Source organism: Chaetodon trifascialis, chromosome 12 (assembly GCF_039877785.1).
Source record: "Chaetodon trifascialis isolate fChaTrf1 chromosome 12, fChaTrf1.hap1, whole genome shotgun sequence".
Classification (NCBI taxonomy): Eukaryota; Metazoa; Chordata; class Actinopteri; order Chaetodontiformes; family Chaetodontidae; genus Chaetodon; species Chaetodon trifascialis.
Genome location: NC_092067.1, coordinates 7861644 through 7879996, shown reverse-complemented (window position 1 = coordinate 7879996; position 18353 = coordinate 7861644). Strand labels below are relative to the sequence as shown.

The 18353-nt window shown below is 43.4% G+C and overlaps 1 protein-coding gene across 1 annotated transcript; it reads right to left on the bottom strand.

The window, feature by feature from the left end:
- Positions 1-2660: 2660 nt before the first annotated feature.
- ankrd50l (ankyrin repeat domain 50-like) lies at positions 2661-17997 on the bottom strand. The gene is made up of 4 exons (XM_070976395.1): positions 17798-17997; positions 16902-17703; positions 8397-8614; positions 2661-7378 (listed from the first exon to the last, which is right to left on the bottom strand). Exons 2-4 carry the CDS (start codon positions 17339-17341, stop codon positions 3822-3824), a joined length of 4215 nt encoding a protein of 1404 aa, XP_070832496.1. The 5' UTR covers positions 17342-17703; positions 17798-17997; the 3' UTR covers positions 2661-3821.
- Between the last annotated feature and the right edge of the window lie 356 nt (positions 17998-18353).

Sequence of the window (18353 nt, the reverse complement as noted above, 5' to 3'; positions counted from 1 at the left end):
AATAAGAGCAGTGTACTTGAAGGCTTCAGTGCCAAAAAACATTATATAACCAAATCATTCTCTCTGATACATTTTGAAACCTTCCTACCTTCCTTTGTTTGAGGGTCAGACCAGTGTGTCTCACCCTCAAACAAAAACAGCATTGCATTTTTACCCCCTACAAAAAAAACAATATCAAATAAAACACATAAGCTGTTATTAAATTGATTACAGTCATCTGTCTCAGAACATTATGATTTATACTGTACAGTTCAGATTTCAATATTCAGTGGTCTCAGCAGGTGCAGTCGATCTAACAGCACTAAATTATGTTTCAGAGAGCTGTAAGATGAAAAATGTTCTCACTGAATTACAAACACTGTGTTAAAAAGCTGTCAGCACCCTCCTGGAGCACCATGACGAGCAGCTTGAGCCTCAGTATGATCTACTATTGCCTTGGATGTCAGGACTTGCTTCCCTTGCTTCCCTGTCCCGTCCTGTCAACTATCCCCCATCTCTGAGCAAAGAACTGCTCTACTGTATATCTCAGGCCCTCTGAATCCTCACTGTTTTCCCTTCATAGAACTGACATTATGTTTGGTGAACTCCCCTTATATTTTCTGCCACTGCCACTAGATGTTACTAAAGAAACGCATTTTTCTAGTTGTACCTTTAAAGCCTGGGCCAGCTCTCTGACAAATGATCCCAATCCCTGCTTTGTTGTCTGGACTCATTCATTGGCTCTGTTCACTGTAAACTTCATCTCCTTCTCTGCAGAGTAAATCTTCCTGTTTCCCGGTCAGCAGGTCCACCTGTTTCCTAGCTGATGAAACTATCCTGTTTCTCCATTGTTCTCCAGTCAGCAAGCCTTCTTGTCTCCTAGCCAGCTGGTCATCCTGTCATCCAGTTTTCCTATTCCTAATGGCCCTTTATTCCCCTTTCTACTTGGCCAATTCGACAGGAGATACTTTGCATGCTTCTAGATAGCCTCCCTTTTCCTCACTTACCAAACATCCTTCCATGTCCATTCTTTCCATATAACATTAGTTTTTTATATATATATAGATACCAAGGAAGAACAATTCTCTCACAAGATGCCTAAATTATGGATTTAAATTTACAAGTAATTGCATTTGCATTAAATGCATTTATATGAAAATGTCATAACCTTGTGGCCTTAATATTCATTGATGAACTGTGCAGGAAGAATTGCGGTTTGAACAGTATAACAGGCTCATAAGTTTCTAAGTCTGCTCACCTGATCCTTACTTAATTTGTGATCTTTTTCACAAATATTCAACACATCTCCTCGACAAGTTTGCTTTTGTATTTTCATTATGTTAGAGATGGTGTCCTGGAGAGGTTAAAGAGAGGCAGAGCTGTTGAAAGCCACTGCCGACCTTTCAAGCTCGAGCTCATAAAAGCAATTAACAAGGCTGTCAGCACAACTTGGAATAGCATGACTTGCCTATGCATCCAAACATATAGCTTGTGTACCTTGCGATCTCTTTGTCAGTCACCTTGGTGACAGTACTGACCATAGCACTAAAATAAAGAGCACATCTTAAGAAAGTACATAAATCCTTGCCCTCCTGCCACACCAAGCTGACATTCAAAATGCTCTTCAGTGTGAACAAACAACAAACAAAAAAAGAGCCTTTCAGTTTCTTCACAGACATGGTTGAGAATTAAATGTATCAGAGACATTCTGCCTCCAACACTCTGTGAATGCTCATTTGTGCAGTTGTCTGACAACATAAACACAGAGACATGTCAGTGACAACACCTAAATGGGTATTTGCTACTGTACTGGATAGAACAAATTTAACTCCTTATGCAACAACAGTTAACGTGAGCCAGTTGTCAGTTATTGTCAGCAAAATGGCAAAGCATTCAAATTTTACTGTCCAGTAACATAGATACACATATATTTGAATAAGGACCCCAGAAACATGCCTCAGCAAAACAGAAAACTAACAGTCTATGAGTACATACACTGAATTACAAACAGTAAGCAGCATAGCCAGAGGCTTAGTATAAAGATGGGAGGCTTTGTACTGAAACACAAAATAAGTGATTACAGAGAGGTGGTGACAGGGACAAAGGAAAGATTTAACCTGCTGTCAACGAGTATCTGGCCATATCAAGTACAGGTAAGTGAGAAACTCTTGTGCATAATTAATTAAGCAATTGAGCAGTATTTTATTTCAAAATGTTGTTTGAGAGGACATGACAATGCTGTGGTGAAAGCAGATCTAAACATCAAATATGGAGAAATAAAGGCTCTGTGCACTTATGTCTAACACAAGTATTAAATAATAATGCTTTTCAGGCACTAGACTTTGATCAGGGCGAATGGTGAAAAAAGACCTTATTATGACATCAAATGTAGTTTAGAAATGTAGTTCCCAAATACCTGAAGCATTTAACAGATACGTCGAATCACAAAATTAGAGGATAAATCACTATTGGATCTGTCCGCAGAGACCCTCCTTCTACAGTTTCTTTTCATAATCCCAGATGGCCACCATCAGCCCGCCGTCAGACTTTTATCTCTGCACGATGCTACCACCATGGAGGCATCAGAAGATTTCCGTGACATTTAGATGTAAAGTACATGAAATAAAACATTTAAACATGTACACAATCACAAATAAAGGGAGGTAGGCAATCTTATGGCATCGTTTACCATTTTAATGAATTAATGTATTTAAATATGAATCCACTGAAAAATAATAAAGAACTAGACATTTCTTTAGGCCACAAACAGAACAAGTTTGGAATCAACAACCCTCCCACATCCACCCTCAGTTTTTATGGCCCAATTTTCACTTTCCTTCCTGCCTGTTCACAGACACACTGTGAACAAGCCAAACTGATTCAGTAAACTTGGCTGTTTTTTATAGTTTGTATCATATCACTGTATTTGGCTGTCAGTGATAGACCTACTGTATGGGGGATGAAGGCCAGTTTATAGTAAATATCAAAGGCTTCAATAAAGATCAAGGCCACAAGCTTAAAGTTCGTAAACAAGGTTGGTTTCTGCTTTAAAAACGGATGTTGCAAAAAATAATTTAAAACATAACCCCAACCTAGACACGTGTTCCATAATAGGGTGTATTATTCACTGGCGCTAATTAAGTCCTCAGCACAATGGGAAAAAGGTCCAAGTTGAAAATTAACACAGTTATGCTTCACACTTTACATGAATAAGCATGACATTGTCTGTGAGAGTCCTTCTCAACATACACAACAGGCAACGGAAAGGCAGGAATGCAAGCTTTCATGTCATTCAGTTTGCTTTTCCTCTGGCTTTCTGAAGAGGGGTGGAGAAAGGAATCACTTCCTCTCTCATCTGAACCCACAAAGTCATTTTACACTGTGAAAACCACTTTCTCCTTGAAATGAAAAAAAGTCCAACTCCACCAACAACAAAGGGGTTGTCATTAGAATTTTAATTCTAAATGCTCTAAATATTTGCCACCAGAGACTGAGATTTGATACCACAAAATAATCTGTGAATACCCACATTGGGGCTGCAGCTAAGTAATATTTGCACCACTATCAATTAATATCAATTGTTTTGTTTTTTTTCTAAATCACTAAATGACCCTAATATTTTAAATTAAAATGACATAAATGAAACAAAATCATCAGATCCTCCCATTAGAAATGCTGGAACCAGAGAGTATTTGGCAGGTTTGCTTGATGAGTTACTTTTTCAAAATTACTGTTGCTGTTCAAAAACTCATTGTTTCAGCACAAACCCACATATTGTCCCAAAGTAAAAGAAACAGGTTTGTCAAGAAAGTGTAGCATTTGGTTACATACTAGAACACCAGTCACAGGGGTGTCTCTCTCTTGTATAAGGCTGCACTGGTGGGACCCTCAAACTGCAGTTTGATGGCCTGTTTCAGATTAAGTTGCGGGTCTGTAGTTGTCATAGTGACCATAACATCTTCTGGCAAGGCACTACAAGGTGGGACTGGGGTAAAATTGTAGCAAGCAGGTGGCAAAATGTTCTTCTGGGGTAGAGAATCCCAGGCTTCCCCTTGAAGTGGGCTCTGTAGCCTGTATGGGTAGCCCAAAGGAGGACTCTCTCTGTTTTTAGCACCTACTGCAGGGCTGTCTTGCCCTGGCATGATCCCCAGGGAAGCCATGACTGAGTGCCATTTACCACCAGCGAAATTAGTCCTGTCTGTTTTTATAAAGTTTGAGTTTTGTTTGTTCATTATGTCGTGGTATTCATGTCCAGACGACAAGCCTTTCTGAGGCAATTCACAGTTGTGCACCATCGCAGTGACTGTGCAAATAGTGGGAGAAGCGCTGCATTTGGGATGCCTCTGGCTGCTTCCATGGAGGCTGCCCAGGCCTGAGCTCCCTGGTGGGGGGAGGGTGGAAGGACGGCTACGACTGCGGGGCAGTGAGTGCTGTTGGATCTGCTGAATAAAGCTGAGGCTGTCAGCTGGCACTGTCTGCACTGTGGCCAGCGAGTGGCAGGTAGATGAGGTCTGGGAGCTCTGCATCGAGTGGAATCGTTCTGCAGTTGAGCCAGGAGAAGATACTGAAGAGGAGGAGGTTGTGGCTGTGACTTCACCTCCATTAGTCTCTGAGATGCCTGAAGAGAGGATCTTGGTGGGTTTTGCAGGGGAGAAAGTATGAGAGTTAGACAACAGGCCTACATATGGCTTGGCTCCATAGCTTTCCAAGAGCCTGACAATGTTATAGTGCCCATGCTTCCCAGCCACTTTGACTGGAGTACGGCCATATTTATCCATGTGATCAGGATTGGCACCTCTTTCCAGAAGCATTGCAACAATATTGGCATGTCCTTCCTGGGCAGCAATGCTCAGAGCTGTTGCCCCCTGGCAGCAAGCAAGGTCTATATTGACACCACTGGCTTCTAGGAGGTGACGTCCTACTTCAGCATGTCCTGTCCAAGCCACTGAATGTATTGGGGGTCTCCCTTCTGTATCCTGTGCATTGGGGTTTGCCCCATGCTTCAGAAGTAAGTCTACCATCTCCACACATCCCTGCCATGAACCCACATGAAGTGCTGTACGGCCCTCAGGGTCTCTGGACTCCAGCGGCACGCCCCCCTTCTCTATGAGGAGAGCAGCCATTTCCAGGCGACGCTCCAGTACCAGGAGGTAGAGCAGAGGCCTTCCTTCCGCATCCCGGACATCAGTATCAGCTCCTCGCCTCATAAGCAGCTCTGCAACCTCAGCATGGCCCTCCAACAGGGTGCCACTCAAGGCAGAATGTCCATCATACGCCCTGTGGTCGATGGGAGAACGTCTGTCCAACAACAGCCTGACAGTGCTCCAGTGACCTTCCTGGGCAGCCAGTATAAGAGGGGTGCGTCCTTCAATGTCCATCTCTCCAACACGTGCCATGCTGCCTCGCTCTGTCAAAGCAGCACATACAGCCCGATGGCCTTCACAGGCAGCAGCGTGCAATGGAGTCCAGCCGAGGTCATCCTTGTGGTTCTCATCCAGGCCTCGGTCCAGCAGGGCACGGACAACTTCGACGCTGCCTCTTGCTGCTGCCAGGCAGAGTGCTGTTCTTCCTTCACAATCAATGGCGTCTACAGCTGCTCCCCAGAAAAGCAGCCGTGACACTGTCTTCATGTGGCCCATTGCTGCAGCTGCCAGCAGGGGAGTAACAGCAGCTGCAGCAGAGACACTGCCATCCGGGCCAGCAGTCTCATCTACATCAGCTCCAGCTTCTAGCAGAAGCTCAACTACGTCGTCATGGCCCTCGTAGGCTGCAAGAAGCAATGGTGTCATTCCATCATGATCTCTGTGTCCTGGATCTGCACCACGCTCCAGTAACAAACTGGCTACCTCACCATAACCTTTGACCCCAGCTGCTGTTGGCACACAGAGAGCAGCAACTGACAGAGCAGTGCGCCCATCTCCATCAGCTAAGTCAACTTCTGCATTATGGTCCAGCAATATCTCCACAGCTTCATGATGTCCCATATAGGCAGCAGCAATAAGTGGTGTTCGGCCCTTGCTGTCAGGTTTGTCAACCTGGGCTCCATAGTCCAGCAGTGTCAAGACAATTTCCTCATGACCCCCCCATGCAGCAGCTCTAAGAGCAGTACGGCCCTCACTGTCGCATCCATCCACATCTGCTCCTGCATCCAGCAGAAGTCGGACAGCCTCACTGTGTCCTCCCCAAGCTGCAGAGCGCAGTGCTGTCCAGCCTTCATTGTCAACATGCTCCATCATTCGCACTGCAGTTTCTGGCTCCTGGCTCCTGGCCCACTCCAGGAGCACACACAACACTTTGACATGACCCTGCCTGGAAGCCAAAGACAGTGGTGTTTGACCTTGTTGATCACTGTCCAGTGGATCATATCCACGTGTCAGGAGAAGTTCAGCTACATTTGCAGAACCTTCGTGGGCTGCACTGGCAAGCAAGGTCTGTCTATCTGTAGAACTAGGGTGGTTTACAAACACCCCACTGTCTAGCAGCTTCTTTACAGACACCTCCCTTTCAAACGCCTGTCGTAAATTAGTTTCCTCATCACCTATGCAATGCACTTCAACACTTGGATCAGCATCTGAAAAAAAGTCTGCAGAGATTAGTCCACTCCTCATTAACAACTGAAGGACTTCCTGATTGAGCACAACAGGAGGCTGGTTTAAGGATGTGGTGAGGGAACTACTGCTGCTGGGAGAAAAAGCAGGCACACCTATCCACAGCATCCACAGTGCCAATAATGAGGGATTATTTTTGTGGTGCCCTGAGTAAACTAAATGTGTGGCTAGCTGGCAAGTGTCGTCAATGTCCAGGTGGGGACCCTGCAAAGTTAGAGCCATGGCAAGCATGCTGTGACCCTCTGTTTTGCTACACAGGTATTTCTGTGTGCAATACTTAACATCTGTCAGCCACTCAGCAAAACTGGCATGAAAAAGTAGTTTGGTGCCACCGGGGCCATCAATCAGGAGAGGAGAGAGGGTTCGAAGCTTGTTCTGGAAGTCCTGGAGACTGAGCAAGGTGTCATGTGTCCAGACTGCTGTGAACAGCTGCTGGGGTGTGAGGGGGCTTGGGGCTGCCAAGAGGACATTGAGGAGAGGCCTGACATAGACAAAGAGGCCCCGAGGGAACAGTCTCTGGCACAACCACAGGTAGAGGCCATTGAGAGTCCCAGGGATGTCCCGGATCTCCCGCAGACCCACCAATGCACCTGCCACACCATCCAGCACACGCTCAAGGAAGAGCAAGCAGCCACCGCTCTTAATGTGCAGCAGATTTAGCATGTCAGCAGTGTCAGGGGTGAGCTGACGGCGAAGTGCTGCTTCTTCATCCAGTCGGCAGAGGATGTACTGTTGCACATCACGGACTGGCAGGGGCTTCCGCAGATCATCCAGACAAAGCTTACGAAAACCTACAACACAGACAAAAATAGTTTTAGATAGATTTTTTTAACCCCATATTTTCAAACATTTATCTGCCACATTTTATCAGAAACCTGATTCACAAATTTGAGATGCTGTGTAAAACATAAAAACAATGGCTTTATGAAATATTCCTGTTCCCATGTAGTAATATCCTTTACACAGTCATGTGTCTCACAAAGTGGTGAACCATTTGTGAACACATTCTTGCTTGTGAATGGCTGAGCCTTTCGAGGATGCCCCTTTCATACCCAATCATAAAACTATCACCTGTTACCAATGTACCTGCTTACCTATCCAAAAATACCTGTTTGGAACATTCCACAGTTTTCCCAGTTTTTTGTTGACCCTGTTCCAACTTGTTTGAAACATGTTGCTGCCATCAAATTCAGAATAAGCAGAAATTTACAAAACAAACAGACACACAGATATTTATGGTGTTTCGAATTGAGTATATGTCAGAAAGGATGAGCAAATTATCACATTTTGGACACAAGTTTTACAGAGTCCAGTTTCTTTCTCTCTTTAATACGTGTATTGACAACCATCTGGTGGTACCAGTATTTTCCTGCTCTGTTTTCTTTTTTTTGACACAACAGCATGTTGTTGTAGTTGTTGTATACACATGAAGTATTCTTTTTCCTTTGGAATGTACTGCATTGCACAATTGTTTATGATAAAGACAACCTTGGTTAAAGACCTGTGATTTTAGACCTGAGGAGAGGAACCACATACAGTACTGTACTGTATAATTTGGTCATCCACAGCTACAAAACAACACCTCCCTTTTATCAGATTGGAAAAAGGATGATTTTAAATTAGTTTGCAAATAAATAACAGTCACTCAAACAGTGATTTCACTGCCAAATCATGGCTGCTCAATATCCACCACACACATGCCTGAGGTAGTTCATGTAGGTACCTGTCCAGCCCCACACAGACTAAAATTTATAACATAATAATATAAAAGTGCAATGCCCTTTAAGATGAGTTATTATTTCTTCATACCTGAGAACATCTTGCATACAGCCTTGTTGTGGCGGCGGACAGAGCAGACCAGCAGCAGCCAGCTGGGCAGCAGATGCTGATTGGCGGCCAGGAGCTCTGCAATGGAGCCGCTCTTCCCACTTCCTTCACCTGGCCCATATCCCACATCCAAGGAGTCTACCACCACCATCAGAGTCTGGGCAGGAGGAGGAATGTCCAACAGGGGTCCCAACACTGTTCTAAGGACATTTTAGAAAGAGACAGACACAAAGGAAGAGATGAAATGGATGTGTCACAGGAGTCGCAGTGTAATTACATCACAGATAAACACAGCAGGTCAAATTCTTGAGCACATAAATCTCTGACACTAAGTTAAATCAACGCCTGACCTGAGCCAAGTCCACTTCAAGATCTGAAATGTTTCGTTGAGAACTTATTCTAATTCAACCTATTCCAATGATCTATTAAATTCTAAAACTGTTTTTGGGAGCTGAATGTTCAGTGTCAGCTCAACTCATAGACAAGGTGAGACCGAGACCGAGGTGGGACAAGTGATCGAGTGGGCATAGCCTAAAAATCTTCAGTCCAGTGTGAACATGAGCGAGGGATGAACCCACTATCAATGCCACAATTATACTCTCTTCTAATCTGGAGTTAGGATACGTAACTAACTAACATATTCATTTTGAAAGAGCGATGGCCTATTTATGGGGCTAGTCTGTTTTATTGTGGTTGAGCCAAACAGTATATAAAAAACTTGATGTTTATTCTTTCATCAAGATGTAACAAATTTTCTATTGCGAAATTGTCAGAACAGAGAGCCAAACATTTAATTAAATTCATAAAGGTTTTGATTCCTCATAGAAGAAGGCTGACCTGTTTCTGAATATGGAAAGTAAAGCCCTGAAAGATTCTTCGTGATTTCAGAAGCACAAATGAAAGTAATTCTGAATGAGAGATTGCACTGGTTACAGCTAGTGAAACAGAGGCTGGCCTAGATGTGAAGCAACAGAGCCAATGGACAATCAAAGAAAAATGCTTCTATCAGTTTCCAACTACATTAGCAGGCAGCATGGCTCAGATCTGGTACACTATTCATTACTGAGAACAGTGAGTAATATTAAGATCTTGAACCTTTAACACTGAGATAAAGCAGTGGTTAGCGAACAAACATGGCAAATATTGTATCTTCTACTGTGATTCAACACTTGGCAAAAACCTAAATCACAATGTTACTGTCCTTTAAAGAGCACAGTCAGCACCCACACCCTGCTGGGATCTGATGGTGACTCAGGTTATTGGAACTTCTGGAATTTCCTGCTCCACCTTGGGTGCACACACACACACACACACACACACACACACACACACACACACACACACACACACACACACACACACACACACACACACACACACACACACACACACACACACACACACACACACACACACACACACACACGTGGGTTGTTGTGTGTGTATATAGGTTATAAGCACACAGACACCTAACATATCCAAGCATACCTGCACATCTCTACCTATAAAAGCAATCCTAATAATTATAATGATTTCAGCCTTTATGCAGAGCGGTGATTTGAAAACCTTAAAACAGTAAAAACAATACAACATGCTTAAAAAAAGTATACCACTTGTACATAATGCATCAGATAGAACAGACCAACAAATGTCCTGAACAAGGGCCTGAACCCAGCGTGGGAGTAACAAAGGACCCCAGTTAAACCTCTGGGCTCTCATTCCTGAATCAACTTAAGACATGAGGGAAGTTTATCTGAGCAGAATTATCTGAGCACTAAAAGTGCAACTTCTATGAGGGAAGCAGGGGTTCTTCAGAAAAAAGTGGATGCTATGAGATAGCTACTGTGGCTGCAGTGAAAATACACCTGAGCCAAAGACAAAAAACAACTGTTTTCTGACACCTATAATAATGTTATGGTAACTGTATAGTAATCCTAGTTATTATAGTAACCCATGTCCTCCCTGTGCCAACAAATCCAAACAGTGCCAGGCCTGTTTCAATCTAGGTTAGGAGAAGATTGTAAAGCAGTTGGATTACTAATTTAGCATATAGTGACGACAACTTTAAGCATCACCAAGCACATATATTCAAGAATTTCAGAACATTGATCGAACTTTTCATAGAGATCAAATTAATAACAATCTTTTCTCTAACATTTTCTTTTGCCCTGCATGACTTTACAGATGGCAGTGTTGGTCTGGTCTACCACTTTGGTCCACATTTCCATCATGATCCCAAGAGGATGATCCTAATGACTTTAGTGACCTCTTGACAGCTTCTCTAGTGCCACTAGAGAGGTGCCGTGAGGTCAATTTGTTCAATAACTTGATTTACAACCAAGTACATGCAAATAATAATCTCACTAGCTTCAGCTGTACTTTGTGTTCAATTCAATCCATCCATTTTCTATGCCGCTTATCCCTTTCGGGGTCGTGGGGAGGCCGGAGCCTATCTCGGCTGTCAACGGGCGAGAGGCGGGGTACACCCTGGACCGGTCGCCAGCCGATCGCAGGGCACATACACACAACCATTCACACTCACACTCACACCTAGGGGCAATTTAGAGTCACCAATCAACCTAATGAGCATGTTTTTGGTCTGTGGGAGGAAGCCGGAGTGCCCGGAGAGAACCCACGCATGCACGAGAAGAACATGCAAACTTCACACAGAAAGGCCCAACCCGGGAATCGAACCTGCGACCTTCTTGCTGTGAGGCACGCGCACTACTTGCTGCACCACCATGCAATTCATTATTCAATATTCCTTTATTCGTCCCGCGAGGGGAAATTCCAAATTAACAGCAGCACCAATAAAGTGGGTAGAATGGTAAAAAGACAACAAGTGCATGCAAGTTAAAACACAACAAGTATATAAAAAAAGGGTGCTAATTAGCAAATGTTAGCATGCTAATATGCATAAATAAGATAGTGAAAATTGTAAACTTTGTATCTGTTTCACATCAGCAGGTTAGTATTCTCATTGTGAGGATGTTAGCCTGCTGATGTTAGTATTTAGCTCAAAGCACCAATGTGCTTTCATATAGCCTCACAGAGCTGCTAGCATGGCTGTAGATTCTTTTTCTTGTTTCTGTCTCTCAGAAAGTCTTGTTTCTGTCTCTAGGAAACCCTCCATCTTGTTTGCTTCTGAATTTATTTTCGTGGTTTTCATTTTTTTAGTCCTTTGTTTCCAACAAAGGAGACAACAATTGAAATAGTCATTGCACTATCCCTGACAATGTCAATATACAACAAATACAAATGCACACCACTGTGCCTATAGCAGCATATTAAAACTCCACTGGAACAAAAAAGTCAGAACCTACATTTAATATCCTAAATGTTACAACAACAACAACAACAACAAAAAGTTTAATAAATATTTGTACCAGGTCTGGTTTAATTTTGTGTTACAGAACTACAGCTACAATCTTGTTTTACAGGTGACAAACAGTGATTAACCCGTGACAGCAGTCTGGTCTGAATGGGTCACCTAGAGGCTGAACGTCAGTCAACTATCCTGCAACAAACACAGGGTGTGGGTCTGTGCGTGTGCTGTTATTAGTGTTAATGTCTGTATTTAAGACTGACCAGAAGGCCCAGTCACCTTCAGTCACCAAACATGTTTTCTTTAAACCTGGTTTTAAGAAAACCTGAAGAACCTTTAATCAAGGCTGGAAACAATTCTGCATCTTTTCAGCCTCAAAATGATCAACAGTATTGTGAATATGTCTTTCTGGTGCCTAATAATAGCAAATCAAGCAATGTTTCCAATCTTTTAAAAGCAGAATATGCTGCTACTAAGAGGAAAACAGCTCCAGAAATGTTTATGTAACACTAGAAAGAGGCCATTCAACCTGTAAAATATTATGCCAGAAATTAATGAGAATTTCTGTTTACTCTGTTTTACTTGCCACCCGATGAAGACCCTAGATAGGCTGGTCTTTATCCATCTATAGACCTGCTACAGTTCTATTAATCTGGGATTGGGGTGGATGATGCTGTCATCTGAATCCCTCCCTCACCTGGAAAAGGCTGAGAGCACTATGAGAATCCTGTTCTTTGATTTTTCCAGTGACTTCAGTACCACACAGTAGACGTCTCCTGAGGAAAGGCTGGAATGCACAGGGGTGAACCACCACCTCACAGCATGGACCATGCTCAGGGAATGGACAATGAGATGATGGAATCATACAAGTACCTGAGTGTTCACCTGAATAATAAACTGGATTGAACTAGTGATGACACCAGTCATCTTCTATGGAGTGGTCTGCTGGGGCAGCAGCATCTCCACTGCTAAGAAGAAGAAACTTAACAGACTGGTTAAAAAGGATGCCCCCTCGACTCAGTGGAGGTAGTGGGAGAAAGGAGAATGATGGCTAAGCTATCATCCCTGATGGAGAACATGTCCCACTCCATCCAAGACATTCTGACAGCACTGGGCAGCTCCTTCAGTGACAGGCTGCTTCACCCACAGTGTGTGAAGGAGAGATAGCACAGGGCCTTCCTTCCTGCTGCTGTCACACTTTACAGTCAATATTGCTCCCAGTAGACTAAACACACCGGAACTGACAAATTCACTCATGTGCATTATCAGCGCATACTAAACTGTGCAATGTCAATATTCCCTATGTACAATAATGTAAATTCAGTCATTACCTTGTTTTACTTATCAATTTTTTTTACTTATCATATCTTCTGTTTTTTTAAAAAACTTATAATTCTTGATAAAACTGATGCTCCTTTTACTACTGTGACACTGCAAATGTCCCTGCTGTGGGTCTAACGAAGGATTATCTTATCTTATCTTACTACAGAAGCTTGGTGAATTAACCAAACAGAAGTGTGAAGTTCAAAGAGTAAGTAAAAGCAGCAGGCTCAATAACTGAAAACATTGAGGTCAACGATAAACTATCAGTCTCACTGTCTTGCCTACAGAGAGGGGCGTGAAAATTCAACATCACAGAACTTAGTCATCCGTAATGATTAAACTTTGGTAAACAATGTTCAAACAGGGCAAATCCAACTAATCTGTCCTGTTTGATCAGCTGCTAAGAAATTTTGCATGACTGCAAGCATCAGGTTCTGAAACACACAAATGAACTATTCTTCCATTAAACTGCCCATAAATGTCCTCACTTAATGGCCATTTTGACTAGTGTCACTTATTAAGAGGTGCTTATTGAGAGGTGTTTATTAATGGCAATGTATATTAGTTCAGACTGCAACCAAGGGAATTATTCAGCAGAGGTGCTAAGCCACCCACATCCACATCCAGATACATATACTATATGGCAAAACATACAGCACTTGCTGTGTGAAATAGTGCATAAAAAACCTCCTCAGGGATGCAACTAGAGTAGTAGCAGCAGCTTTGACTTACATCATTGAACATATCCGGTAATTAAAAACACAGTCAAACCCTGCCTTGACCATGGCAGCCACAATCTTATCATACCTCTGTGTGCTTTAGTCATCCGATTAAAGTGACACTCCCTCACCGGGCACACTTTCAGCTCAACAGAAGAGGAAGTTTGATGAACCTTTTATTGCTGCTTAAGGTTTTGCACTACATTAAGCCCACAATGTCCCAGACACAGGTCTGTGGCTGACCTCTGAACTGTAGTGGGGAGCATGTCACAATCAAGCCTTCAATAACTAGGAGGTTGTGTCAATGGCACACATATTGTATATTTCCCGTTCTCATGTCACTTCAGTGGCTTTCTGGCCTGCTCACAGTCTACAATCCAACCAGACCTCTCAGACCATCAGGTGGTGGTTTTCTAACTGAACCTAGAATATAAGATCCAGATGTGGTGAGAGTGCTTTAGGTTACTGTGGTCTTGCTACTGAGTGAAGTTTGGGAGCAAAAATCAGTGAGAAAAACAGATTTGCAGCTCTTTTCTTTTACAGTCGGGGATGACCTGATTGTAAAACTGCTTTTGCAACACTACACGTTTAACAGCAATAAGAGTAACAACAAATAGAATACTAACAAGGTTAAAAGAAAATATTACAAGGTCAGAATTAAACTTAATTCCATCAGCATGGGCTTTAAAAGCAAAGTGGGCTAACCACATGGTTGCATGATGAGATGTTAGCATGAATTCAAAAACTTAACTCCTGCCATGTGCTAACTGTGAACTGTCAAGCAAACAATCTGCATAAGCAACATAAAACCCTGATTCCCAAAAAGTTGGGATGCTGTGTAGAAACATAAATACAACGCAATCATTTTTTTCCCGGGCCAAGTGAACCAAACTAGATGTATGACATCAATCTAAAGCTATCAAACCATCTACTTAAATTCATAGAAAGAGGCCAACTTTGTGACCTTTAAATCTCTGTTGATGGTTTCAGGCAGAGGCAGCAGCACCACATAAAAATTCAGCGATGAGCTAATGACTTGCTGACCACAGCCGGCTACCAGCTGCTTCACATGGCCCCTTCACTGACAGTTCAAACCCCTGTTTCATCAGTTTGTCAACGGCTGTTCTCACATGACAATGTTTCGCCCGCAGCCACTTTCTCTCACAAGAGCTACAAACACAAACAGCGGCTGGTTGTGAGCCAGTCTGAGGGGAATGTGGAATCCAGCTCAGTACTTCACACCAGAGGTAAGCAAACACAGGAGGAGTGTAAAAGGCCTCAGACTCATTGCTGAGTAAACACACCGGGAGACAGTGAAAAAGTCCTGGAGAGGAGAGTGACCTCGCTGACTGGTGCTGAGATGGTCACTGTGGTACTGGAGGCATTTTTCACCTCTTTAGTCTTTTTTTCCTCTCTGAAAGGATGCTGTGTCGTAAATAACACTGTAGCATTCATTCACACTGGAGGCCCATTGTGTGTGCAGTGAATGGGCTGCATTATGAGAGGAGAAATAAATATAAGACGAGGAAGAATAGCCGCTGCCGTCTTTTTCCTGTGACTGTAATGGCCTCTCTTTGCTGTGAGATGTGATGGCTGCATGTAGGGGGGGCCTTGAAACTTTTTGTCTGTTGATCATCTAAACACCTGCAGAGAACCACCTCTATTTAGAAACAAATGGGTGCAGCTTGAAAGCATTTATGGATCTTTTTCCCACAACATGAGCTGGAGCTGCTGCTCATGTTCTGCTCTTTTTTTTCTAAAGGTGGACTGAGCTTTTTAAATGGCTGTCAGTGATATAATGTTGCTGACATAGCAAGCAGGTTATTAATCATCTAAAAGTCAGAATGAAATGAATTTCAAGGGGCATGCTGTGATGACAAAGGCACCTCAGAATGTTAGAAAGCCATTTTCATGAAACAAATCACGTAAAATTCAATAGTACTGTTTAGCAACATCCAGTGGAATTATACCATGATATCAGAATTTCATGTTATCATTCAACAAAATGAAGCAAAGGTTTTCTTCAGGTTTTCTTTTGTTGCAAACAATGCAACATAGTTCCCTGTACTGAGCATCAATTGGATTGATTTTGCATACACAACATTTTGCAATATATGCTATATAATGTTACGCAGTGCATACCAACATAGGTAATATAAAATCCCTTATAATAGTATATGTCAGTTTATATTGTGATATCCTTACATGTGATATGGTAAACCAAAAGTGTTCTGTGCTTTCTGTTAAATCAATCAAATTAAATACCCAACAAATCAATGTATTAAATCATGTTGATGTAACAATCATATGAGCACATCTAAAATCATCATCATCATCAACATCATATCTAAAAAATATAATATAATCAATCAATTAAGGTAATTTTTAATAGTTGACGAATGTATTAAATGTCATGATATACACGTGTCATGTCATATTACCCAACCCTACTGATGGTGGGAAAATGTTCTTGTTGTGACACAGATTTGCCCTGAATGGAACTGCAGCAATAGGCTACAAATCTAATTCATATCCTCCATGTTGTGCAGCATTAAAATCGTCCAGCTAGCTTTTATGGTACAGAAGACAAAATGGGTCATTGTGTCTATGACCTCAAACCGCAGCCTGTCAGTCAGACAGTACACCAGATTACTTTCTCGTGACCAGGCTTATCCAGTCTAAAATGGCTACAAACACATTTTGGTCACCACAATCACATGTTGAAAAAGGAACTTGTGGCACAGGTTTTTCATCAGTGTTTCCATTCTGAATGAAACTGACAAACCACTCGTTTGCCTGCTGCCTACACGTCAGTAATTTCGTTCACTTGCGTCTGCTTTCATCAGCAATATCAGCATCTACATCGTGTGATACCACACAGAAACTGCAGTGCCAAGCTGGGAATGAGCCATGCTCTGGAACATGCACACACATGCCGAGTGCCTGGATGGGTTTCATGCTTGCTACCTTTCGTTAACTTTACTCTCTCACATTTGGCACCCTTGAAATTTCCCATAAAGAGAAACCCTCCTTTGATCCAGACTGTCACATCACCCCCGCCCCCCCAAAAATGACCTCCTCAATTTTTGAAATAAAAATGTAAAAGATTAAGATACAAACCTCTTGAAGGTGTCATCAGGGTCTCTTTGACAGGTGAGAGGTTCCAGAGCAGAGGATACAGACGGGCTCTTGAGGATGTCTTTGTAGGCAGGAGAGAGGAGAGGTGAGGCCATCAGCTGCTCCACCAGGCCCAGGACAAACCTCCACAGCACCGTACTCCTCTGATCCTCCCTCTGGCAGAAGTGGGAGGCCAGGCAGCGCGGTGCCAGCCCAACTGCCAGGCCTGACTTCGAGGTGGGCCACACCACCTCAGTGCACAGGGCGGTCTTGCCAGCTCCAGGGCCCCCCATCACCAGCACCCCCGACGGATGCCCCGGCACGGAGCGGGTGTCCAGGCAGCGCCGCAGCTTGTCCAGGGCCCATTCCCGGCAATAGAAACGCCTGCCCTGGAGCAAGCTGCCAAATCCACTGCTACTCATTTGTTCCTGGGGATCTGACATCCAGGGGACAACTCAGTACTCCGAACTCCACAGCCCATGCTCCTCTAGCAACTTTACTTTCAGGTAGAGCTGCAGCTGATGACAGCTCTGGGCAATGCCTGGGTATTTCCTTACACTGTCAGTTCCTGAAAGTGTTGCATCAGGTGATTATTATCTGTAGCTGTCCTTCCCCTGCAGGTCTTGAGGTGTATGGCTGGCAGGAAGAGGAGTCGGAGAAAGGTAAAGTCAGCTAATGGTTCACCTCCTCAGTTTCTTTATTCAGATTTGTCATGTTTCTTTCGCTGCTCAGTTTGACACGCCAAAGCGAAGAGGGGGATCCATGGTTACCACTGTTCATCATGCTTCTCCTGGAGATGGTGGAGCTGTGCAGTCAGAAATCAGAAAGAGGCAACAGGAATGAGTCAAGGGAGGAACTGACAGCATGGTTTTCACAGATATAATGACACAGTATCTCACCCCTCCCCTGACTGAGCCATCCTCCGACTTCCAATTACAGCTACAGTACAGTCTTCCCTCCTCTCAGTTTCCGTCCCACTCCTCTTCAGATTTCAAGCATCGATCCCAAACTGCAGCTTTAGCATGAAATTCCCTTTCCTTTCTCACGCCCTCAGCTCTTTGAAACCCTCTGCTCACAGCCCACACCTCCCTCCCTCTACGTCTCTGTCTCTCGTGCTCTCTGGTTTTTCTTGTTTTTTTTTTTTTTGTCTCCTCCCTCCGTTGGTGTTTCTCGGCATGTCAAGACATGCACAGGAGGGCAGAGAGGGAGGAGAGGGGAGAGGGAGGACTCCTGTGGCTGTGAGCAATTCTACAGCTGACAGGTGGGAGGGGTTACCTGGGGTCAAGGTTCAGACATAGGTCAATACTACACCTGAAGCTTTGCTTTTAAGGTGATTTATCCACCAAAAGCCACATTATGCTGATGGTTCCATGTACTTTTCAGTCTTCTGAGGTGCTTCTGTCACCACAGCATGACCCTTGACATTAATATCATTCTGACTTACTTTTAGATGAT